Genomic DNA, 27,875 nt, shown 5'->3' with positions numbered 1-27,875 from the left:
AGACCTTTGTTTTTCCGTGTGACCTACTTTACTGACCTTTGTCTTTCTAATTCAATATCTGCCTGTGTATCTGCATTTCTCTGAGCTTCATCATCCAATATTTGTTGTATTGTTCTATCATTTCTGTGGTCTCCCATTACCCATACCCATTCTTTTCCATCCTTTCCATGCATGAAGCATACATTTTTCGTACCTGAAATTGCAAAATAATCTTAAACTGAGCAGATCTAGGATTGAAGGAAAGAAGTGTGTCATTGTCTGTAATTGTAAAAATATCAGACAGTCTAGCCAGGTCATATTTTTATTGATGATTTTATGCTAGAAAATTATAATACAGAATATCAAGCAATTTTCTATGTGCAAGATCCACAACTACCAAAGAATTCACTCATTTGGAAATAAATTCAAATCTGATCTGTATGATACAATCTTAAACCAAATACTGTAAACCGACTTATTCTTATGGATACTTTTTTCTCATGTTTAGCTTTCCTCTTGAAGCCATCTTGGCATCCATTTAGTTTCTTGATTTTTAAATCGACTTGATGTATTTAAATCCACATGCCCTACATTTTATATTTGCTTAATATTTCTACACACAAAAGTTGCAGTATCTAATCAATTCATTCAGAAATTACAGAATATAGTGTGATAAGTTGAGCACACAGATGACCGACAGTGCAAACCTAAAATACCCTACAGCTTCTCCAGAAGTGTACTAATAACAATCTCTCAAATAATGAAACCATAGTACATGGGTTTTTCTGGATATTTTAGGGGAAACAAATCTTTGAGTGTTCTGATCAAAATATTTCCTGTTTCTGCTATGTATGTCTTTTTTTTTAAATTCAAGGTTTTTATCTTACAGCTTTATTTTGTCCCCTGCTGTGAGTTTTTAAAAATTTATTTATTTGAATTGGATCGGCAAGCCCTGGATAAACTTGCTTCCTGAATCTGGTATTGCATAAGTGTACATTTGTCAAAGTTGTTTTTGTCAGTCAGATATGATTCTAATCGGTTTTTACAAATAACTTGTTGTGGATTTTCAACATAAAAGTTTGTGGTAGAACAAAATGAACATCGCTGTCATGAATTATGTAGTTTTGAGATAAATCAAAAATTTAGAAAATGTAGGGGGGTATTTCCATTGGGAATGGGTCCAAATACCAGACCCTGTGGAATACCAGATAAATCCATGAAGTATAGCATAGTATTTCATTGGACTGTTGCCAAATATACAATAAAATACACCTTACGTCTCCCACTTTCCTAAAACAAATATCAAACCTGGTTTTGATGGTTTTGTTGGTTTCCTTTTCTCATCTGCCTCTCTCTTATCTTCTTCCTGTTTCCATCTTCTCACTTGTTCCTGTAAAGAATACATATAATTGAATTCAGAAAAAAATTGGCCTTCTGATTGAGGCTAAAAAAAACCAACATTATAAGTAAATGACAGTCATTACAATAAAATAGGTAATCCATTAATACAAGGATCTCTGAGTTTCTTAAATGATCTCTTTAGTTTAAAAACTAGCAGTTATCATTTAACATGTTCAAACTAAAGAGAGGCTGCAAATATCATCAAAACAATCATTTATTCATATGTAATGCAGTCATTGGCAGTGTTCTCCCCAGAAATTTTGGATAGCATCACATCTGGCATAAAAAAAATAAACTGCATTTATCGTGTCGTGGCGATGCTCTATTTCCTTTACGTTATATATGTTATTGTTTGGTGAATAACATATTCTATTCCATCCTATTCTGTGTGTTTATGTTGTTGAATTCTTTACTGAGAATACAATTAAACTATTACCATAATAACAGTATTTTCAGTTTATGTTTTCTATATTCATTTATAGTTACTTAATTATTTTTCACCTCTTGGGTCAAATAAAAATATATGTGTGGTTCAAGTTACCCTACCTACCCAACTAAATGAATGAATGGGTTAACGTTATTATAGAGCAAACTGTATAGATACAATTACACTAAATATCTAGGGAAAAAATGGTTCTTATCTAAAGAAAACAAGAGGCTCTCAAGAGCCTGAATCGCTCACCTTAATTCTTTTGGTTAAATCTCTCATCAATGATTATTTTGGCTTTTCAATTTATTCAAATGTTTTTTGGATCGTCCTATTTTCTTCAAAAGCCAAAAAAAATAATCATTTTCTCCTATGTTCTATTTTAGCCATAGGAGCTATGTTTCTTGACATACAAGGAAATAAAATATAAAACTTATACTAGATACTCTGAAACTCATTTAGCCTAAGTTTGGCTGAAATTGATACAGCAGTTTCAAAGGAGAAGATTTTTTAAAGTAAGTCAACATGATGAACAAATTGTGAAAAAAGTCTTTAAAGGGCAATAACTCCTTAAGGGGTCAATTGACAATTTTGGTCAAATTGACTTAATTGAAGATCTTACTTTGCTGAACATTATTGCAGTTTATTTCTATCTATAATTATATTCAAGATAATAAACAAAAACAGCAAAATTTCCTTAAAATTATCAATTCAGGGGCAGCAACCCAACAACAGGTTGTCTGATTCATCTGAAAATTTCAGGGAAGATAGATCTTGACCTGATAAACAATATTACCCACGTCAGATTTGCTCTAAATGCTTTGGTTTTTGAGTTATAAGCCAAAAACTGCATTTGACCCCTATGTTCTATTTTTAGCAATGGCGACCATGTTTGTTGATAGATCATAACTTCGGATACAATTTACAAACTAGATACCCTAAGGAACATTCGGTTAAAGTTTGGAAGTATTTGGCCCAATAGTTTCAGAGGAGAAGATTTTTGTAAAAGATTACTCAGATTTACGAAAAATGGTTACAAAATTGACTATAAAGGGCAATAACTCCTAAAAGGGTCAACTGACCATTTCCGTCATGTTGACTTATTTGTAAATCTTACTTTGCTGAACATTATTGCTGTTTACAGTTTATCTCTATCTATAATAATATTCAAGATAATAACCAAAAACAGCAAAATTTCTTTAAAATTACCAATTCAGGGGCAGTAACCCAACAACAGGTTGTCTGATTCATCTGAAAATTTCAGGGAAGATAGATCTTGACCTGATAAACAATATTATCCCAACGTCAGATTTGCTCTAAATGCTATGGTTTTTGAGTTATAAGCCAAAAACTGCATTTGACCCCTATGTTCTATTTTTAGCAATGGTCACCATGTTTGTTGATAGATCACAACTTCGGATACAATTTACAAACTAGATACCCTAAGGAACATTCAGTTAAAGTTTGAAAGTATTTGGCCCAGTAGTTTCAGAGGAGAAGATTTTTGTAAAAGATTACTAAGATTTACAAAAAATGGTTAAAAATTGACTATAAAGGGCAATAACTCCTAAAGGGGTCAACTCACCATTTCCGTCATGTTGACTTATTTGTAAATCTTACTTTGCTGAACATTATTCCTGTTTACAGTTTATCTCTATCTATAATAATATTCAAGATAATAACCAAAAACAGCAAAATTTCCTTAAAATTACCAATTCAGGGGCAGCAACCCAACAACGGGTTGTCTGATTCATCTGAAAATTTCAGGGCAGATAGATCTTGACCTGATAAACAATAATACCCCTGTCAGATTTGCTCTAAATGCTTTGGTTTTTGAGTTATAAGCCAAAAACTGCATTTGACCCCTATGTTCTATTTTTAGCAATGGCGACCATGTTTGTTGATAGATCAAAACTTCTGATACAATTTATAAATTAGATACCCTAAGGAACATTCAGTTAAAGTTTGAAAGTATTTGGCCCAGTAGTTTCAGAGGAGAAGATTCTTGAAATAGTTTACGACGACAGACGACGACAGACGACGGACGACGGACGCCAAGTGATGGCATAAGCTCACTTGTCCCTTTGGGACAGGTGAGCTAAAAAAGGGAAGAGAAAGTCTCATATAGCAATAAAATTTAAATTCAAAAACGTTTTCTTTATCATGTCTATGAAATATATTAGTTGATGTAACTCAATGAATTAGTCCCAGTTGTTTCTTTTTATCAAAATGATATATATTTTTAACAAAGTTATCTAACATATAGTCTGTTAATGCGTGGTTTTCTCTTTAGGTTTTATTTTTTCTGTCTACTGTGCCATTTGTGCATCTGCAGCTATTATCATAAAATGCGGATTTTTGTTATATCTGGTCCGGTTCCGATCAGTAGTTTACACTAAAATATTCAATGGCCGCCGAAGGCTATGAAAAAATACGAAAATAAACAATGTTTGACAAGAGATTAGGAATGAATATGACGTTTTTAATGCATTAAATGGATGAAACATAAACTAAAGCCTACTATGATCACTTTCTAAAGAAAATACAAAACTTATTTAGCTCAAAATCAAAAATTTAGCTCTCGAACTACAAGAAGTACAGGAAGAGAAAGAGATTATAAAAAGATACGACCATTAAACCTCTTTTTAAAAGAGAAAAATTGTTTATTTCTTTGAATTTCCATTCTGCAAACATATATTTCAAATTTTTTATGATTTTCTGATTACATTTTCTCCTTGTCGAAATTTGCGATTGCAGACCACGTGGTATAAATCATGTCACAAGTGTCGGCTTGGGGTATTCGTATCCAAACAGTTATCCCCCAAAGGGCAATTAACACCTATTTTATCACTCTAAATTGCCTCTATTTCCCGACTTGAAGGGATTACAATTAAAGGTGATATAATTTTTATGATCATAAGCGGTTAATTAGATGAAAGTTCAAAATTTAGGACATGGATTTGCGTTATGAAATAGGAAAAATAACATCCTAAAAATAATAATGACGTCGCAGAAATTATTATAGCATCACAGGAGGAAAATGTAGCGTCGCCGTGCCGTGACGCTAAAAAGGCCTGGGGAGAACACTGTAATGCAACTCACTGGAGTTTATCGACAGTTTTTATATATTGGTTGAAAGCTGCTGAAGTCCAACAGACCCAACTTTACAGTACATCAAGTGAAATGTCAGATGGAATGTGACTAAGAAACTTAGCCCTGTACATTTATAGATTTTTCTGAAACAAGATGTGGAACATTCATAAGGGCAGGGTTTCCCCTGGTTCAATTATTTTTTTCGCCACCTCTTTTGCCAAAACAATACATTTTTCGCCACTTTATTATTTTTTTCGCCAAGTATTATCAATATATTTTTCGTTTAAAATTTACCTTTTTTTCTACCCCCCCCTCTTTTCCCTTAAATTAGATGATTTTGACCCATTGTGTCTATGATTATTCTCTAAAATTTATTTTAGAATCTACATTTCAATGAATAAACACTAAACATTTACTTTAAAACAACATTTTTAACTTAAAAGGGGAAAATATTCATTGTATTTTAAACAACTTTTCTAAATGAGGGGCCAATATACTTTTAACAATAAAGAAGATATAAGTCCTGGAATACATGTTTTGATCATATAATACCCGTATAGTTCGTAGGGAAAGTTTCTTTAAAAGAAAAATACTGATGCCCTTTTGTACTAAGAAGTGGTTTTTACAACAAAACAAAAGCTTTTATCACATGAAATTGATCCTCATTTCATGTGTAGTCATTACATTGAAGGGTTACTCTCATTCGAGGGGTTGTTCCCAACCTTTTTGATAGATTTTTCATAACGAGTTTTCTTTTCTTGACCATCGTAAATGAAAAAGTTGAGACGTAAAACTCTGCTTGAAACACGCGTGTCACTCTAACGACTTTAAAGTAGTCTCCCTAATCAATTACCTATATTAAAGTCAAATGATAATTAAAGTTTTTAATCGGAGATTTTTCTTGCTTTTGAACATTTTCGTCACAACAACAGCTTTCTTTTCTAAACTATCTCTAAAAGGAGAGGAGACGTCAAAAAATTGTTTCAAACACGTGCGTCGCAAAGTGGTAAATAAATTGTGTATGTGCCATTTAGTGGAAGCCATTTAACCATATCATTTTGTCAAACAATTCAATCAACATCTTTATTAATAAGTCCTTTGTTGTCGATAGCTATAAAATGCAATCAGCTGATTATTGATTTTCTGTCCTAATATTAATGAGGTCAAGGTGAATTCCGAGTATTGTCTGATCGGGTAAAGTCCGAGAAACTCGAAAATAAGTAAATAAACAAGATGGAGGAAAATAAATCGTTATATATATTTCTTTCGCCAAATTCTTTCGCAAATGACGAATTTTTATAGCCACAATTATTATTTTTTCGCAAATTGCGAAAATGGCGACCGCCAGCGGAAACCCTGCGTAAGGGTCACAAAGTTATCATTTCTTAAATAATTCAAATGATCTTTGCAGTTTCACAAAATGATTTTTTCTATGTTTTTTTTGTTTTAACCAGTACATATAATTGTATTTCGACTTTCATAGAGAGAAAAAAAGTAATAACTTAAAGTTTGTTTTTACAAATTATCAACAAGTACAAGCCAGGAAAATACAGTTCGGAAGAGATTTGTAAGTTGCAATTTCAATTATCTGCAAAAATATTTAATCTATACTTTTAAGGTGGCTCGTGGGTACAAACATTTCAGCAAAAAATTAAACCTTTATTTTTTCATTACAAATTGTATTCTTTACACTATTATAGTTATTACTTTATGATATGTTACAAAAATTAACCCAAAAAATCGATTCGGCTTGACCCCAGATGACTTTTATATGTTTATATCATTGAAAAAGCTCCAAATTATCTCCCTTTGGTGTAAAAATGTCATTTTTTGGCATTAAATTTGAAATATCTTTTTTAACTCATCGGTGACCTATATTTTTCATTATTGTTTTCAAATAAGCTGTACATAAACTAAATAATTGTAAAATCTAAGCGATTTCTGTAATTGGTTATTTTTTTATTTCGATATGACCTCTATTTCTCCTATTACAGTCAGGGGCATTACTTAAACAAGTAACAATTAAAATTACCTATACAAGTAATGTTGAAAACGAGGCTTATTTAAATATAACTTATATAAGTTATTTTTCTGAATATTATTTTTATAGGTGTCCAAGAATACAGATTTTACTAGCTTTAAATAATTTTCACAGTTATCTGGTTATTTTTCCCTTGATATATAAAAACTAATTCTTCAGAAACACTAATTAACTTTCCGACGCACTTATCTTTCATACCGACGCTTCTGGGTCAAAGATTGGTCTCTTGGGACTATTAAATTATCATTTTCCTCTAAAATCTCGAAGGTAGACTGATATAAATAGATAGATACTTGTGAATTAATTAAGACCTGAAGTTATTTATAATTTGTAACCTAAATCAATTACATATGTGCCTTAGATAAGTGTAATTGCTATTTTTTTCAAAAATGTTTAAAATAACTTATTCAAGTAATATTTTTGTTATTATTTTCAAAGTAACCCTTCATCTCTATACTCCTCTCAAATTTGATAAATTCTTTATTTTATGATATAAAATGTAGTTTAAAATCATGAAAACTACATTTAGTCTATGTTTCTATTGAAAATTAAAATAACTCTATTAAGTAATTTTATTGTATTTAAAATAAAACATTACTTACATAAGTAATTAAAAAAAATAACTTGTTTAAGTAACGCCCCTGACTGTATTAGTTCAACAGGAAAAAAGGATATTAACAAAAATGTATGCCTGAGGCAGATTGTGAGCTTAAATGAACGGTGACCCCATTTTTTTATTTCATTTTTATTTTAAGTATATGATAAAGTTCATTTATAATAAAATATAGGGAAATCCTATATTAGAAAAAAAATTGATTTATACCCAGGAGCCCCCTTAACCTATAATTTCTAAGTAGTGTATCAAGTATTAGATCTAAACTTAAACATGACAATCTTTTTAACTATACCTGTCTCATTTTATAGAAAAGAATGGCCTTCTGTTCATCTGATAGTTCTTCCAGAAGGTCTGGGTCTATGTACATCTTCTCTATGATTTCCTGCAACATGATGACTTTGTTCTCTACAAAGATAAGTGTTACATAATGTACCTATTGAAATTAATGAATACATTTTTTATAATATTTACACAATGTAAATTGAAAGTATTCTATGCAAACTGCTATTGCAGCATAGATGAGATTTATATGTTAGAAAGGGCCACTTGTTACAATTTGGACAAATAATTGAAATATATGATTTTCTTGTTTCAAAATTTATTAAAATGTAAAACTAAAATTACATTTTGCTATAAGGGACGACATCAAAAGCTCAATGAAGTATAAAAAACTTAATTCATATAGTTTTTTCACTGACCCCCCTACCCCCCCCCCCCCCCCTCTTTAACTTAATTTGGGGAAAATTGATTGACCAATAAGGATATATGTAAAATCGATGTCAATTTATACAAAACTTGCAGCAATTTGACCCCCCACCCCAAACTATTTGAATTAAGTTTTTTATCCTTCATTGATTTTTTTTCCACTTGAGATAGTTAAATTTTTAAACTTTAAAATGTAAGGTTAACAAAAGCCACTCACATGACATAGAACATGTAGAACAAATGTATCTGAGCTGTGATGAAGTGTAAAACTTAAAGGTACAGTGTACAAAGGTTAAAGTGATATACTTTGTGTATATGGGATGCACAAGTTGCATCCTTGTACAAATGTTTACATGCATGACTGTATCAATGTTACCATCGAGCTAGCATGGCTAGTAACTACAAAGTTCTCATAAAAAGGAAATAGCTATCAAACATGTCAAATAAAAACTTACATCTGTTAAACTAACGAAAGTCTGTTATCCAGGTTTCAAATAACAACATCTGAAATTGGCCTTATTTCTCTTTATCAAACCTTTGATATCTGAAACACAAGGAAATTAACTACATTGTACTTATATTAAAGAGTCACTTCAAATATATATGAATTTATATTAGTTCCTGGTTTATTTATAAGTGTTCATTGAATCTCCATTGAATGCCTTTAGCTGCATGTAATGTCATGCTATAGGGTAATCCACTACTTCTACCATCTGTGTTTATCACCTACACAAGGTGACAAACAAAATGTATATGCTCCTAATAATAACAGATTCAGTGAAATCTGACAATAAAGAAAAGCTATTTAACATGTTTAATAATAATTCATGTAAAAAATTAAATCAATTTTAATTTTTGTATATCAATTTTTATTCTACCTGTTTCCATTTCTCTCATGTACATACAAATGTTATTTTTAACATTGCCATATAAGCAAAAGGTTTGGCTAGCTATAAAACCAAGTTCAACCAACTACTTTTTTTCTAAGTTTCATGAACCAAGTCAGGAATATGGCAGTTGTTATCTTATAGTCTGTTTCTATGTACACATGTTGGCAAATTATTTGTTTTTGATGGAGTTCAGTGTTCATTGTTTTCCTCTTTCAGTTGATGCGTTTCCTTGGTTTTAGTATATAACTGAATATATAGAACAGCTGTATACTACTTTTGCCTTTATTTATATTGAGAGACAGTTAGTCACTTTTAGACACTTTTGCCTTACAGTTAGACACGTTTGTCTTTTCTATATACTATAGACAAACACAAGAAAAAGTTATCTTATAATACTGTACAAAATATTTGGAAATTAAATTATTATAAGTTGGTTACGTACTTCAGAATATAAATTATTTATATAAAACCTTTTAGAATGACAATTCTGAAAGTGCTTGAAACTTTAATTAGTCCAGTCAAACTAAGTTTGAACCTCAAACTAATTGCAACAGAAAATGTTTTAGTTATAATCTACAGCATTTAGCCCCAAATATACATACAAAAAAAGTCCCATAAAATCTAACTTGAGGAAAACTCAAAATCAGCATTTTTAATTTATGGAAATTAACATTGGAAAGGGAAATAACTACACAAAAAATAATTCTTTTTTTTTTTAGCTTTTTGATTGGTAATGGTTTTCTTAAAATTCATGTAAAAATAGATGATACTTTGATGGGGTTACATGTATAAGTTTGTTTTTGACTTATATAATCTTCTGCTCATGAAATGTACAAAACCGAAGTGTTATAGGTATTTCTATTTTTTTTTGGCACATTTTTTTTTCATAACAGAAATTGCAAATTTATGGCTTTATGACCATTTTGAAAAAAATGTGAAAATTTGGTATTGCTAAAGTTTTATTCAATTTGAGATTCTTTACCTTCATGACCTTGACATGCTGAAAAATTTAATAAATGGTCAACTAATGAATTATGAAGTCTAGGTTGTAGCTTGATAAAAGATATGAAAATACCTTTAGAGTTGTTTGTTTTACTCTAAATATCTCCCAGATCAATACAAATTGATCTCTATAGGAATTTTAAAACCATGCTTTTGTTAGTTTTACTTAAGTTAGATTTTATGGGACTTTTTCTGTGTATATTTGGGGTACAATACATCTTATTGCTAATCCCGGCTGACCCAGCCACTTGAACTTTTGACAACAATCACTTTTCCATTGTGGCGTCAGATGTTTTGTTTTATGACGTCAAGATTTTACAGGAACCTGTGTGATATCCAGTAATGGCAGACAAATAGCGATAAGGTGTATGCTAAAGATTAAAACTTAAAAATCTTGTTTCAATTACCTCAAGGTTAGGGTCAAATTTATGTTAAATTGACTGGACTAAATACATGTAGAGCCCAGATACAGTTATAAACTAAAGGTGTGTGAAACTTCCTTATTAAGTGTTGCAGGAATAGGGCTCTTCATGGTTAATTCCGCCATATTGGATAGGGGGCAGATTTTTTGGAAAGAGGTGGAAATAGTAAGAAAGTATGGGAAATCCTATGCATGTTTCTAAGCAACAGCTCTGTTTCAATGATGTGTTCCCGTATTTTTCACACTATTTTTACCTCCATTATTGAAATCTGCCCCCTATGCAATATGACCGAATTAACTGTGAAGAGCCCTTTTTAGATTATGTAAATGTAAATATGGAACATCAATTATATCTAAACAACCCTGTTGAATGACGATTATGAAAGTGCCTCATTCTTTAAAAGAACAGGGATACAAGCACACCTTCTATCAGGTAGATGATGTCATGAAGGCGTGCGAAATTGACAATATTTAAGGTGAAAGACATGATTTGAGAAATTAACTATTGGCTATTGCATGAAGTTAAATATTTATCAGTTGGACAGGTTTGCAGGTCTTTTTTCAGTTACAGTGGAGTCCCCGGTGTCCGCGCGGCCGGTGATACCGTGCATAAGCTGATTTCGTTATATCAACACCGTAACACAAATGAAATTGTTCTTGTTATTGTTTTAACATTCCGAAGGGATAAAAAAAGAATAAAATTGATAAGTTCCAGATCGAAATAATAACTGCAATTCTGTGATTAACAATATTTGGCCAATGTCCATTAAAAAAAATACAGCATCAGATGAAATTGGTTTTACTTAAGTCAAATTTTTATCAGATTGAAATAATTTTTGCTCTGCATCCTTGGCAGTGTGCTTGGTTCGAATTTAGCTACCTTTCGCAGCAGCTAATCTTTCCTCTATTCAAAATAACTTCTTTTTGGTCTGTTGGTAGGCATGCGCGAAATCACCTGACATTGGAGGAATTCTCAGAACAGTGGTTTCCCTAATTTTGGACACACATTACACAAAATCTTGAGGGTGAAACCCTACAAACTGATAATTTTATGAAATAAAAGTTTGTTATGAATGTATTCACACAATATTATCCAATGATTGGTTTTATCACAATATTATCCAATGATTGGTTTTATCACTTGAATGAAGTGAAGTCAAAAGTCTTAGGTGCGCGGATACACCGGACTGCACCGTAGAGCTCCTTTTCATCAGTCGGACTAGAAATTTAGCATGCCATGAGTGGGGCACGTTGTCAAGAATTTCTCAAGTTAGATAAGTTTGTACAATGTAAATGTAAATATATTGAGTATCTAGCACAGACACTTGTTTCTATCCACTGGAAGACCCACTATCAAACTCGTAAATATTATACGTTGATAGTGGGTCTTCCAATGGATAGAAACAAGTGCCTGTGGTATCTAGCCAACATACCACAAAAACCATGTAAATTATGTATGACCTTCTCATGCTTGTTACTGCTAACAAGGTAAATATTTCATTTAACCTTATTTGGTTAATATTACATTTCTCTCATCTTTCTTGTTTTATTCGCATGAAAGTTACAGTATTTCATTCTCAAAGATCAATCAATCAATCGATCAAAGATCAGAAGAACCCGGGACCTACCCCGTACCCGGCAAAATTTTAGTAAAGGTGAGGCCAATTTATAAGATTTGTCGTACATTTGATCGTGTTAAGAATATAATAATTCTCACATTGAAAATTTGTCTGCCAAACCTAGATATATACTTTTCCTGTCATCATTTGCAGCAAAACCAATATTTCATTTTCGAACTATCAAATTACTTCCTCAGATGTCACTTCTAACCCGGAAGTGTTTAAAAGCAAAACTTCCGGATTTTTTAGTCCGCAAGTTTAGTTGGCGCGGTTTTCAAAACTCCAATATATATGCGATTTTTATTGTGGAACGTATATTTGTCTCCGTTTATGATCTTATCGGTCCACTTTATATTATTTATTGAAAAGTAAATTCAAATCTGAATTCGCAAAATATAATATATAAAGAAAGATTAGAAGATGTGGTATGTCTGCCAATGAGACAACTCTCCATAAAAGACTATAGGCCCTAACACAGAAATTAACAAATATAGGTCACTGTACGGCCTTCAACAATGAGCAAAGCACAAAGCGCATTAGTCCTAGATTACTCTGACGTCCAACGGCTGTTTCGCCAGACAAGCTGGCCCACGGCCCCAGCTTGTCTGGCAAAACATCCGTTGGACGTCAGAGTAATCTCGGACTAAAAGCGCATATAGTCAGCTATAAAAGGCCAGGAAATGACAAATTTAAAACAATTCAAACGAGAAAACTAACGGACTAATTTATGTACAAAAAATGAACACATCACAAAAACCATCTGATTAACTATCGAGTTGACCTCCGAAGATCTCCGATGGCCATGTATTTGATTTGTATTGAGTGGATTGACAACTTATGTTATAAAAAAAAGAAGGTCAGGATAAACTTTCAAAAATAGGCAAGACGGAAAAGAGTGAAAAATAAAAAGGCAGGGACAGAGAGTACAACTGAAAAAAAATGCATCCTAGCCACCATAAAAATTAAATTGTAGCTCCCTAGGGGATGCAAACATAAATACAGATATAAAAAAATAGAAAGCGAAATCTTGCAATTGGATTTTTCTAGGTCTGTTTAAATTCGTATTATAGATTAAAACTATATGGTAATATTTTAGTTTTTACCTGTATGAACACACACAATGCATGCATTATCAATCTTTAGCTAATGGGTTAGCTGAAGTTCACACAAATGCGGAGTCAATGAGGTCGAATTTTTCTCTTGCAAGTGAATAATTCATCATCAATGTTTTATGCTTATTTTGACAAAAATGAACCAGACTGTCTGCTAAAAGCGAATTATTATTTCATTATTTTACTTTCATTAATTATTGAAGAAAAAAAATCATATTTCAGGTTGTTTATTTATTTTATCTCGTAGCTTGTGCAGCTTTTATATATTCTTCTTAATTTAAGATTAAATAAATTACCTTTTCTTCGATATGAACACAGATGGTCGCCAGTGACGACTCTATGACAGATTTTATCCATCGGATCACCAGTGATGGTTATACACGGCTGAAAACATTTTCTGTATACATAATTCGTCTGAATAACAGTCCAACAATGTTGGGTCTGTAAATTTGCGGAAAGTTTGAAATTCGAACACATGCCACCAGGCGCGGATCCAGAAGGGGGGGGGGGGGGTTCCGGGGGTTGGAACTCCCCCTTTTTTTGGACGATCAATGCATTTGAATGGGGACATGTAATTGCCCCCCCCCTTTTGTCCTGGGTTAGGAACCCCCCCTTTTTAAAATGGCTGGATCCGCCCCTGTGCCACTGAGAAATCGTGGCAGCAAATCGTTTTGCACTTGGCCCGGCGCGCAAGACCACCATAGCGGTTTAGGAATCTGACACGACGCAGGCGTTGTAGAAACGACGTCACAGAAGAAAGTGTTCGAATCCCACTCGAGGAAAAACAAAAATTTTCTAACCCAAATTTGAAGATCGAACATTTTGTTTAGTCAGGTTTGAGACAAATTACCAGTATATCGGTAAAATGACAGATCAGACGACTATACTAGTATCTATTTTTTTTATTAGTATAGTCTTCTGAACTGTCATGTGCTTTGTTTGTGTGACTTTTGGTGTTTCTTTGATACATATGACGTGGCTCTATACTTATACATCCCGTCATTGTATTGTTGTACTATATTAAATTTGTGTACTCTTGTCTTTAATGTTTCTTAATACTAGTATACTTGGTCTGTATGCCATAATACTTCTTTGTAACATATTTGTTTGTCTCTAAAGTGATAAAAGTTTTCTGCTTGTTGACTGCTGTACCCCTATTTTTGACATTTTTACTTATCATGTCTGTTTTGTTCATACACCGTTGTCAATATAATGGAATTTATCATACAAGTAAGAGGTTTAACAAGCTTTAAAACCAGGTTTAATCCACCGTTTTCTACATAAGAAAATGTCTGTACCAATTCATGAATATGGCAGTTTTTATCCATTCGTTTGATGTGTATGAGCTTTTGATTTTCCCATTTGATTAGGGACTTTCCTTTTATAATTGTCCTCGGAGTTCAGTGTTTTTATGATTTTACTTTTACCAATTGTGTCCTATTCTCTGGTGACTTTTTGTGATTTCGCATAGTGTATGATGTATTCAAAGTACAAGAAGAAACGCTTATCCTATCGACGCATCCTGTCTGGCGCCTTTTATACTTCATGTGATTCCATCAGTTCTTGTTTGCTACCTTGATTTGTGTCATCCTGATAGGTGTTGGATATTTGAACATCGGTTGACTAGCTACTGTTTTCCTTCAAATAATAACTAGCATTTTGACTGCAAACGCTGGACAGATTTTAAATACCAACAGTCGCGATATTTACCTATTGGTACCATACTTTATATATAATTTGAAACGATATAATACCTGTTTTCTTAAGGATTATAAATTTTCAATTCTCAATTTTATTAGTAGTTTTCTCGTCAATATAGCACTTTAAGAACTGTTATGTGTTTGTCGCTACTAATCTTCGTCGGTGTTTTATACAACAGGCATTGTCTGATGGTATGTAAATATTGTGCAAATGTCATGTTCTTACTTCAAAAAAAAATGTCATACAAGTGAGTGACTTAGACAGCTATAAAATCAGGTTCAATCTAATCCATCATTTTCATCGGGAAATGCATTCACCAAGTAAGGAATATGACAGTTGTTTTGCATTCGTTGTGTTGGATGATAGAGTCGATCTAGCGTCGGTTTTATGTGTTTTTATGGACTTCCCCTTCCTGAATTAATATTAGAGTTCGGGTTCTTTGTTATACATATTGTTTTTTAAAAACATAACTTTGCATACTTGGTTGGTGCTCAATATGCCAGTATTCCAAAACTTTTAAAATATTTGAAAGAAAACTACTTTTTTTCAAAATTAACCTTTTAATATCGCTCAAAGCTAGTATCCAATATAATGGTTGATGTAAATTATGCTAAGCAGTGCTATGTTAATTAACAATCTTCTGTAAAATGCGTCCATATATACTTTAAAAAGTCAAATAACAACATACAGTGAAAAATAGAATTATACGAATGCTTCCAATTCTCTTTTTATATTGAACAAATATATGTATGATTTAAACATGAAAATATTATATTGTTATACATTATCAATTCTACAACATGTATAAATATATACAAGTAGATATGATTCATCTATTTCCAGGCTTTATTTCTAATGACAACATTAAATAGAATTTAGAGAGTTATTTGGTGCACGCACCAAATTTTTGGGCCGGAAATATGGAGGTTGATTTTTGGTGTTAAAAAAGTGCCAAATATTATATAATGTTCTTTTTAATGAACGAACCATATGATGAACACATGCATAATTGACATTATTTTCTAATTAATTATCCAGTCACACTAAACACGTATTTACTTTTATTTGGATCACAAGCTCTTAATTTAGACCAAAATAAAGATATTTTTGAAAAAGTACAAAAATTCTTACTAAAGTGCATGAGATTTACAAGTTAAATTGTTATTAACTATTTTCACTAAGTTGCATTTCATCTAAACATGTCTGTAGTATTTCAGTTTAGTTTTCTTTTTACTTTTTTTTAACGTTAATTTCTTTTGTAGTATTTATTTTCATTATTTTGAAATTAGTTTTTTTTTCTCCTTTCTTTTTCTGTTTTATAGTTACTTATTTATTCTTGTTCCATATTATCATTGTAACATTCCATGTTATATTTATGTAATAGTTAACTGGAGTTGGTATTTCAAGGAAACGGATCAATATAAGCTGTATATAGCTTGTTTCCGAATCCTATTATTATTGTGTATTTTGTATGATGATATATTTGTATTGATGATGAATAAATATGTTTAAACTAACACATGCATAGTCCATCTACACTAAAGTTAAACTTATAGTTTACATGAAAACGGATTCAAATGAGTTTGTGTTATTGACTTGCAAGCCAATAGCTTATTTAGGCTAAATTGCACCAAACGGACTACTAATAGATATATAGTATTTAACTGTTCTGTTTTAATAAAATTAATGTTTAAAACAAACGAAATCATATTTTATTCCTCATTCGTAGCTAATGTCCCTTTAATAATTTCGTTCTCTTGAGCATAATGCTAATAAAAAATAACAATTCATCGAAAATAAAATGATGGTACTAATTTGTAATCTGATTTACCTCACCTTCATTAAATGTAAATATTTGCCATGCCTTGGTGATACAATTTAATTGTTACGCATATGGTGTGAGTCAAAATTGAGATTTATAACAATATGAATTTTAACATCAAAACAATTTAACTTAATTTTTACACTTAATTTCAATTAGATTTGTAGATTTTAAATCAGATAGTTATCAAAGGTACCAGGATTATAATTTAGTACGCCAGACGCGCGTTTCGTCTACATAAGACTCATCAGTGACGCTCATATCAAAATATTTATAAAGCCAAACAAGTACAAAGTTGAAGAGCATTGAGAATCCAAAATTCCAAAAAGTTGTGCCAAATACGGCTAAGGTAATCTATGGGATAAGAAAATCCTTAGTTTTTCGAAAAATTCAAACTTTTGTAAACGGTAAATTTATAAAAATGACCACATTATTGATATTCATGTCAACACCGAAGTGTTGACTACTGCTGGTGATACCCTCGGGGACGAAACAGGACACTGTTATATTCAGACATATTCCATTTACACAGACTTGTATTCCATTTTATATATGTGGTAAGTGTAAGTGTGATAAATATTAACAGTTCGAACAGTCCAAAGCCGAATTATCAAAAACTTGGAAACTGACATTTCCTGATTTTCTAGATTAAGACCTACGAAAACGGCTTGGAAGTCTTGCATGTATAATCATGATTAAAAATATAATTGGTAGAAATGGTGGGAGCAAGACACCAAATATTAAAAAGATAATTATAAGCATGCATTTGTCGTTACCCTTATAGTCATACCAATTTCTACCAAGTATAATAATATTTATGACTGTATCTGAACATGCCAAGACAGTTGTAGCAGTAGTAAACTCCGTCATTTCCCAGTCTGATAATACCAGACTGTAGAAAAATACCAAGACGTCAAACTCTATTTCGTACAATCTATAAAATATCATAGAAAGATGAAGGTTATCAGGATTATCATTGTGATAGTTCCAAATCCACACTCCTACTTCAGTGATAATGTAAGACATAACTAGAAACACAACAATTGTTATAAACAACCCACGAGCAGCATTTCCTTCAATGAATATTTCCTTGTTCACTACACATATGGTTATAAAGCCAGCAACATTAAATATCAATCCAAGTGTTACACGAATCAGTAAAATCCACGTTTTCCGCTTCAACTCTCGTTCCTTGATTTTTTGTTCATCATCTCCATCACTTCGGTACTGACTTTCTCCACAACACGATATATTTTCAAAGAGATTTAACAGAAAGGTGCATACAACGTCTAAATAAAAAGTAATACCTGCCATGATACTACATAAATTTCAAAATAACAACTTAACGTTCCAAACTAAAAATCTCAAATGAAATAATTCGAACACGGTATGTATAAATATAATGGAATTTCAATGATTTCATTTTCTAAGAATTTCATGTAACTCATTAAATGAATCATAGTTTGGAAATATACTAGTCACTAAAGCCTATTGTCAGACACCCAAATTCTATTTAACAATTTGAATGCAATGATAGCTTTACAACAATCGCATTCTTCGAATCGACATAAAACACCAATCCTTCTCGTTCATATTTTGTATAAAGAACTTTAAATTAAAAAAATTCTATGAAACATATCTATAAATAAAGTATTTATTGTAACTTAACTAAAGGTGTTGTGTACCTTACCCTTTTGTTCAACCAGATTATAGAATAAACCATACAATTTGAACATTTAAATTGACAAGTTGGTATATTCAGAGCTGATGAATAGATTATCACGCATGCGTTTAGAGGAATCTACCTCACTTCATTTATTTAGTTTTAAATAGTTTTCAACGGTACCAGGATTTAGTTGTAACTGTTGTAGCGTAGCTACGATGGGTCTTTCAAAAGATATTTATGGTGTATTTAGTTTAATTAAGGCACCATTTTTCATGTGGAAGTCACACAAAATGTTATGAATGAATTACTAGTATTCCTCCCCCTATTCATTTATGACAAATACAGGCAACAGTAGCATACCGCTGTTGAAAGGTCATAATCGATCGAGAGAACACAAATCTGGGTTACACACTTAAACTGAGGGAAACAATTAACGAAACAACAGAACACTGAATCGAAGTGCAACAAAAAGCAAAGGACAATGCATCACACATAGAAACGAACTATTATTATGCAAAAGTATGAATAATTCTAAATAATAAGGCTGTTCTTATCCCAGGCAGAGAACCCTTGCCGTATTGGTCGCAACTTTTTGGAACTTTTGGTCCCAAGTGCTCTTCAACTTTGTACCTGTTTTGGCTTTTGAACTTTTTTCATCTGAGCGTCGCTGGTTAGTCTACTGTGGACGAGTCGCGCGTTTGGCGTATTAAATTTTTACGCCTAGTATCTTTTGTAACTAGTAGCTGTTATTCGTGTGTTTGATGTTATATTTGTTATTCTCGAGATATTTTATCTGATGTTTGGTCCGTTTCTGTGTGTGTTGCGTTTCGGTGTTGTGTCGTTGTTCTCCTCTTATATTTAATGCGTTTCCCTCGGTTTTAGTTTGTTACCCCGATTTTGTTTTTTGTCCATGGATTTATGAGTTTTGAACAGCGGTATACTACTGACAAATATTTGTATTGTAGTCCTGTCATGTAATGTTGTCATTTTAATGTAATATTTAATGGAACACACTTAGAAAAGTTTTGATTGTTAATGTAAAAAAAACATCATCAATATATCTTAATGTGAAATTAAACAATCTGGTTTCTTTGATCTTTTTGTTTTGGCAAGTGTTTGAAAGAACTCCGACTCATAGGAAATTATCAAGAGGTGTGCAAGCAGAAACAAACAGTTCGTTCCCATTTAGATAACTTCAAATCTAACAAATATGTTGTCAATTACAAACTCCAGCATACTGATCACTTGATCCTCTGTGTAGCATATTTTACTTTTTTGTTCACTATACTTTACCGATATCTCCCTCTGATAGATGGGTTTGTCTTTGTGATTTGTACCGATACTGTTGATTAAATTAATGAAACTAATGGTTTGGTCAAGTATACCTTAATGGATCCATTTATTTCACACAAAAGTTGTGATGTGTAGTGTTAATGATACAATGAAAAAGTACAATGGTTGCTTTAATGCCGACAAGACAAATACAATGTTTTCCTCTTGTTGAACCTTTATGTTGCATTAACATACACATACCAATTTCTATGCACCAGATAGCAAATGGGCTCTGATAAATAAGAGCGAAAAGAGAGGGTGAATAAGTTTGACCTTATCAGACCATGACTTATCAAAGAATAACCAATTCCATAAAAAAAGAACACTTTGTTATCATTATCATTTTAAATGCATGCAATATCTGACTCTAAATATCATGTTGCATATAAAAAAATCAATCATAAACGAGTGAATATTTTATCTAAAATCAAGAATAAAAACACTGGTATATAAGCTTATAATATCGGAGAAGACAAATATCAGAATGGTACCATCAATAAGTTTTATCATTGGGTTGAATAATAATTAACATGAACCCCTCTGTAGTCGTTTATTCAATAATTGAGAAACGTTATCGTCTTAACTTTCATCCAATAATTTCCGGATTGTCAGAATCTATCCTGTAACGAAAAATTAGATTTGTAAATATTGATATTTAATTTTAAAATTATTTACCAGCTTTGATTTTCTTAGTAAAATATATCATATTAAGTAATGTACTTTTTTGAAAGAAATTAACTTTGTGAAATAGCTGGAACTGACCAATGTATCAGTTTTAAACGCCCGTTTACGGTATTAAATTATGGTAAAGTCCGTCTATCCACTCGGCGTCAACATGTCGGACAATAACTCAAAAACACTTCAATCAAGTTGCATAAAACTATATGGAAATATGTGGTATGATTGCCCATGAGACAACTTTCTATCCGCCAAAGTTAAAATGAAGTGGATGTAAGTCAAGAACCACGGCGATCATTTCGATTCAAACCTTTTTAATAGTTTTAAACATGTTAAAGGAACTATTACTAGTATTGCAGGCTGATCTAGAGGAGGTCCCTGTTAGATAACAAGTTTTCTAGACTCTTTAGTTTTAGTGCAGACATTATCACGAATATGCATGCTCGATCTATTTGCCATTGTACGCTAGTAAGCCACCAATCAACCAATTCTAGTAGAAGTGTCGGAATCTCTTTCAGTATTACTTTGATCATTGAGTATCGACTTGTTTATCATTATACTTGTTGTCGAGCCTTCGACTTTAGTCGAAAAAGCGAGACTAAGCGATCCTACATTCCGTCGTCGGCGTCGTCGTCGGCGGCGTCCACAAATATTCACTCTGTGGTTAAAGTTTTTGAAATTTTAATAACTTTCTTAAACTATGCTGCATTTCTACCAAACTTGGACAGAAGCTTGTTTATGATCATGAGATAGTATCCAGAAGGAAGTTTTGTAAAAATAAAATTCCATTTTTTCCGTATTTTACTTATAAATGGACTTAGTTTTTTTCTGCGGGGAAACATAACATTCACTCTGTGGTTAAAGTTTTTAGAATTTTAATAACTTTCTTAGACTATCCTGGGTTTGTACCATACTTGGACAGAAGCTTGTTTATGATCATAAGATAGTATCCAGAAGTAAATTTTGTAAAAAAATAAATCCATTTTTTCCGTATTTTACTTTTAAATGGACTTAGTTTTTCTGTGGGATAACATTACATTCACTCTGTGGCTAAAGTTTTTAAAATTTTAATAACTTTCTTAAACTATCCTGGGTTTGTACCAAACTTGGACAGAAGCTTGTTTATGATTATAAGATAGTATCCAGAAGTAAATTTTGTAAAAAAATATATCCATTTTTTCCGTATTTTACTTTTAAATGGACTTAGTTTTTCTGCGGGGTAACATTACATTCACTCTGTGGTTAAAGTTTTTTAAATTTTAATAACTTTCTTAAACTATCCTGGGTTTGTACCAATCTTTGACAGAAGCTTATTTATAATCATTAGATAGTATCCAGAAGTAAATTTTGTAAAAATATAACTCCATTTTTTCTCTATTTTACTTTTAGATGGACTTCTATTTTCTTCCAGTTAACATTACATACAGTCTGCAGTTAAAGTTTTCAAAACATTTATTATATTCATTTAACTATCATAGATTTTTACCAAACTTGGACAGAAGCTTCTTACAATCAAAAGATAGTATCAAGAGGAATATTTTTATTGATTTTTTCCTCATTTTTGTTAAGCCTGCGATTTACAGCAAAAGTAGGCGAGACACTGGGTTCCGCGGAACCCTTACAAATTTTTATACTTACTGTTTTTCACAAATGAATTTCATTCCAACTTGACATGCATTGTCATTCCATTTTATTCCATCAGGTGGGAAGTCATGTAAATGTAAGCAGTCTTCGTTTCCACCACTGTTGCTAGGGTTACCTGGTCCCCATGCTGTATATGTGAACACTCTGTCAGTTGATGCCCACTGCCATGTGCCTTCGATGATGTCATCCCTACCACCTAACCAGTAATCATCACCTATATTAAGAATGATAATAAAATGATAATCATCATATAGAGAATACCCTCTCCCCGCATATCCCCGCCCATAAACCAATCAAACAATTAAAGTTGGAATCTTGTAGCATGTTTATCAAAAGCTATTAAAATGCCTTGCTGGGAAAACTCCTTTGTTTATTTGCTCAGACATTGAAAATAAGATTGACACTAGCATTCAATTATAGAAAGGCAGATCTAGAGTAAACATTCTGTTAACGATTTGATCGGACAATGGATATCTTTCAAAAAGGCACAAACCAGTCCGACCGTGCAAGGGCTGTAAAGACAGTCAAGGTCGTTAAAAAAGGTATTCAAGACCTTAGTATTCAACTAACTTATCTTACAAGAAAAGCATAAAAATTAAATCGACTAGGTTCTTACACGGGCACTTGCCACAGCTTTATTCCTTTGTACCTTTATATAACACTTTATTAAGGGTCAATATAACACTTTAAAAGTAAACCATTATAGGTCACGATACGGCCTTCAACACGGAGCCTTAGCTCACACCGAACAAAAAGCTATAAAGGTTTGATAGCGAAGAACGAAACAGTCTTCAAGTATGTGACTGTGGCCTCCACAAGAGAGGATGCAGTTAAGAGGCTTAATGCCCTACATTTTAGAGGATTTACTTGAGTATAACTATTTAACATTTTTCAGTAATTTGACCATAGAGATCAAATAGTCAGACTGTGCTTTTGTCGTCAACTCAGCAAGTCTACCTCCGTGACCTCGGCAGCTACTCTGTAGGAAAAGTAAACTTGTGTAAGATTCAATTTCTTGCATACATAATGTTTTTTCTTCTCTACTCTCTCTCTCTCTCTCTCTCTCTCTCTCTCTCTCTCTCTCTCTCTCTCTTCGTTTGGGTACCGCCACAAACAGGAGAAACATAGATTCCATAACTGCAACAAGTGTGTTACGATATTTCTCCACTCGGGACAGTTAAATTGTAATATTTAAAGCGCGAGACTTGCCGAGCTTTTTAAATAATTAAAATTTTACTGTCGAGAGTGGACAAATATCGTAATACACGAGTTATAGTAGTGGAATCTGTTTATCTAATGATTTTATCCTTCTGTTTCAAAGATTTGAAGAAAGTTGTGTACTCTTTACTTGACGTCATCAAGCATGGTTCAGTTCATGGCGTCTCAATAGGAAATTCAGAAGAAACCAAGAAAATTTAACGTCACAATTAAGATTCGACCAATCATTTGCCGAGAACATATTTTTCACTACAGAGAAGACATATTTTTCTCACACCGGTCAAGAAATGTGAAAATAGCGCAAAATTAGAGATCAAAGAATTATAACCGATAAAACAAAAAGTTGTTGGAACTGCATGTATACATTATTGATATGTATGTGTTTGGTTTATACCAAATTGATTGCATATTTAAATAAGAAGAGGTTGTGTAATAGCCAATGAGGCAACATTCAAACAGAGAACAAATGAAGTTAGAGTTTACAACTATGTTCGTGCAAAGCTTTTAAATAAAGCTCTTTAAAAATCAACGCGCTTGTATTAAAAGTAAACAAATAAAAATACCAAACTCCATGGAGAAATTGAAAATGAAAGTCCCTTAAATAATGGCAGAATCAAAAGTTCAAACACATTAAACGAATGGAAAACAACTGTCATATTCCATACGTAGTGCAGATATTTCTTTGTGTAGAAAATGGTGGATAAGTGTTTTTAAAAGAGATTTCATAAGCTTCTTAAGAAGTTTTGCTTTTAATCTTAAAGACAATATATACCTCTGCTAAATACCAACTAAGAGCATCTGTACTAAACATGTAACACGACTCTTCAAAATGGTGCCATCCTAAGTGACACTCACTATAAACACCTACATGTAACAATGAGAAGAATATACTAGTATATAGTGTTTAAATAGAGTTGTTTGTCTAGTCAGATTTCTGTAGAAATGAGAAAATAAAATAAAATTTCATGCTTTAGTCAATTGTGTATTTACTGAGCTTGGCTATAAGATTTTTTGTCTTCAATAAAATAGCTTTCAACATGAATATATTTCTGTTTTTGGAGAGTAGAATTACATCTAAACAATGTCATTTACTTATTCTAACTTTACGTAATCGTTTTAAATCAAATGATTATTCTTACCTGCTGCATGAAGGAAAATAACACAACAAGCGAAAGACAAATAACTTAAACAAACCATATCTAACTACGGAGATGATAAGGTGTGGTTTGATAAGAATACATTTATGACCTTGACCTACTTGATCTTATAAACTGGTGAACCATTCAGCTTTTGTCGTCATGGCATGCAAAAAGTAAAATCACAAAAATACATTGGACTCCGAGGAAAATTCAAAACGTAAAGTCCTAATCAAATGACAAAATCAAAAGCTCAAACACATCAAACGAATGGACAACCATTGTCATATTCCTAGCTTGGTACATGCATTTTCTCATGTGGAAATTGGTGGATAAAACGGCTGCATGGTTTTGTAGCTTCATAAACCTCTCACTTTAATGATAGTCGCCGTTATCATACAACCAGGCTGTATTGGTGTTGTCAATTTCATTTCAATTAATTACCTTTGTTCAATTATAACAAGATCGTGTGCATGTGTAAGTCTATATAACATTAGACTTAAAGCTATTAAAAATATCCAACCTCATCATATATAGTTATTTTTATCACTTGTATCACTGTGTCTCGGCTATGAAACTTTGACGCTATATGTTTCAAGTACAATTCAAATCTGAAAAGGCACAACGTTTTAAAACTTAAAATCATCTGATTAATGTTGTTGAAGAAAACGAAGAACACATCTATTGAACTACCCCAACTGTCACGTAATTTCAGAACTTTTAGTATGCAAGTTTGTTTTAGTAAAAGAGGGACAAAAGATAACAGAGGGACAGTCAAACTTATAAATCGATAATAAAACTGACAACGCCATGGCTAATAAAGGGCTGCGCTTAGGCGCATGATACGCATGTTGCTCTTTTAACTTGTCTTTTATGCTTTAAATGAATTTATATGATCAACTAGAAATAGTGTGAGCCCTGTCAAATACACCCCCCCCCCCAAATATTAAATAAAAATGCACAAAAAAATTGACACTATTAAGGCTACCTCAAATTTAACTAAGTTTTTTTTCTTAATTTTACATCCATACATAAAATTTAGTGAAAGTGTTAGTTATTGTCCCAAAATTGGAAAAATCCCCCCTTTTTTAAGCATAAAAATTCATAACACGGAAACATAAAATCTGAAATTTATAAAAATTGAAAGGGAGCTTACATAAATAGATATAAACAATTCACAAAAGTTTCATGGACATTGGTGAAAGCCTTTTTGAGTTATTGTCCGAAGTGTTAAAAATCACCCTTTTTTTATGAATAAAGTCCCATAAATCCAAAACTTAAAATCTGAAATTTATAAAAATTGAAAGGTAGCTTAGATCAATAGATATAAATAATTCACCAAAGTTTCATGGACATTAGTGAAAGCCTTTTTGAGTTATTGTCCGAAGTGTTAAAAATCCCCCCTTTTTTATGAATAAAGCCCCATAAGTCCAAAACTTAAAATCTGAAATTAAAAAAACCCGAAAGGGAGCTTACATCAATAGATATAAACAATTCAACAAAGTTTCATGGACATTGGTGAAAGCCTTTTTGAGTAATTGTCCGAAGTGTTGAAAATCCCCCCTTTTTTATGAATAAAGCCCCATAAATCCAAAACTTTAAATCTGAAATTAAAAAAAACCGAAAGGGAGCTTACGTCAATAGATATAAACAATTCACTTAAGTTTCATGGAAATTGGTGAAGGTGTTTTCGAGTTATTGTCCGAAGTGTGGACGGCGGACGGACAGACAGACGGACGGACAGACAGACGGACGGACAACGGTATACCATAATACGTCCCGTCCCGGGCGTATAAAAATGAAAATACAAACAAACAAACAATAGTACACATGACGCAACATAGAAAACTAAAGAATAAGCATCACGAACCCCACCAAAAACTATAGGGGTGATCTCAGTTGCCCCGGAAAGGTAAGCAGATCCTGCTCCACTACGTATAAAAAAGAAAGCTTACATTTTTGTAATGGCATACTTTTTTTTATTATTGTTGCTTAGATCTATGGTCCTTTTCACTTATAGTTTCCAGTCACATTGTATGATGATCATGCTGGAGCCTTTATCCTTGATCTTAGACATGGACTAAACTAGAGGCTCTAAAGAGCCTGTGTCGCTCACCTTGGTCTATGTGCATATTAAACAAAGGACACAAATGGATTCATGACAAAATTGTATTTTGGTGATGGTGATGTGTTTGAAGTTCTTACTTTACTGAACATTCTTGCTTCTTACAATTATATCTATAATGAACTTTGCCCATTAGTAACAGAGAAAAAAAAATTGACTATAAAGGGCAATAACTCCTTATAGGGTCAATTGACCATTTAGGTCATGTGGACTTATTTGTAGATCTTACTTTGATGAACATTATCGCTGTTTGCAGTTTATCGCTATCTATAATAGTATTCAAGATAATAACCAAAAACAGCAAAATTTCTTTAAAAATTACCAATTGGAGGGCAGCAACCCAATAACCGGTTGTCCAATTCATTTGAATATTTCAGGGCAGATATATATTGACTTGATTAACATTTTAACTCCTTGTCAGATTTCCTCTAAATGATTTGGTTTCAGAGTTATAAGCAAAAAACTACATTTTACCCCTGTTCTATTTTTAGCCATGGTGGCCATCTTGGTTGGATGGCCAGGTCATCGGACACATTTTTCAAACAAGGTACCTCAAAGATGATTGTGGTTAAGTTTGAATTAATTTGGCCCAGTAGTTTCAGAGGAGAAGATTTTTGTAAAAGATAACTAAGATTTACGAAAAATGGTTAAAAATTGACTATAAAGGGCAATAACTCCTAAAGGGGTCAACTGACCATTTCGGTCATGTTGACTTATTTGTAAATCTTACTTTGCCGAACATTATTGCTGTTTACAGTTTATCTCTATCTATAATAATATTCAAGATAAAAACCAAAAACAGCAAAATTTCCTCAAAATGACCAATTCAGGGGCAGCAACCCAACAACGGGTTGACCGATTCATCTGAAAATTTCAGGGCAGATAGATCTTGACCTGATAAACATATTTACCCCATGTCAGATTTCCTCTAAATGCTTTGGTTTTTGAGTTATAAGCCAAAAACTGCATTTTACCCCTATGTTCTATTTTTAGCCGTGGCGGCCATCTTGGTTGGTTGACCGGGTCACGCCACACATTTTTTGAACTAGATACCCCAATGATGATTGTGGCCAAGTTTGGTTCAATTTGGCCCAGTAGTTTCAGAGGAGAAGATTTTTGTAAAAGTTAACGACGACGGACGACAGACGACGGACGACGACGACGACGGACGCCGGACGCAAAGTGATGGGAAAAGCTCACTTGGCCCTTCGGGCCAGGTGAGCTAAAAAGGAATTAGTATATGATTA

At 32.4% G+C, this 27,875-nt stretch overlaps 1 protein-coding gene across 6 annotated transcripts in view; it reads right to left on the bottom strand.

Annotated features, from left to right (window-relative positions):
• Positions 1–12,408, bottom strand: part of LOC143045168 (SH2 domain-containing protein 4B-like) — a 51,373-nt gene extending 38,965 nt beyond the window's left edge. For 4 of the 6 annotated variants that reach the window (XM_076217478.1, XM_076217481.1, XM_076217484.1 and 1 more), the window contains exons 1-5: positions 12,293–12,408; positions 8,718–8,806; positions 7,850–7,962; positions 1,288–1,369; positions 37–193 (exon numbers count right to left, since the gene is read on the bottom strand). In XM_076217478.1, coding sequence (XP_076073593.1) covers positions 37–193; positions 1,288–1,369; positions 7,850–7,948 — 338 coding nt within the window. In that variant the 5' untranslated portion in view covers positions 7,949–7,962; positions 8,718–8,806; positions 12,293–12,408. The remainder of the gene's footprint in view (positions 1–36; positions 194–1,287; positions 1,370–7,849; positions 7,963–8,717; positions 8,807–12,292) is intronic. The other 2 variants (XM_076217480.1, XM_076217479.1) reach the window with 2 other exon arrangements.
• Between the last annotated feature and the right edge of the window lie 15,467 nt (positions 12,409–27,875).

The sequence above is a fragment of the Mytilus galloprovincialis genome, chromosome 9 (assembly GCF_965363235.1).
Source record: "Mytilus galloprovincialis chromosome 9, xbMytGall1.hap1.1, whole genome shotgun sequence".
Taxonomy (NCBI): domain Eukaryota; kingdom Metazoa; phylum Mollusca; class Bivalvia; order Mytilida; family Mytilidae; genus Mytilus; species Mytilus galloprovincialis.
This window is presented reverse-complemented; position numbering and strand designations above follow the sequence as displayed.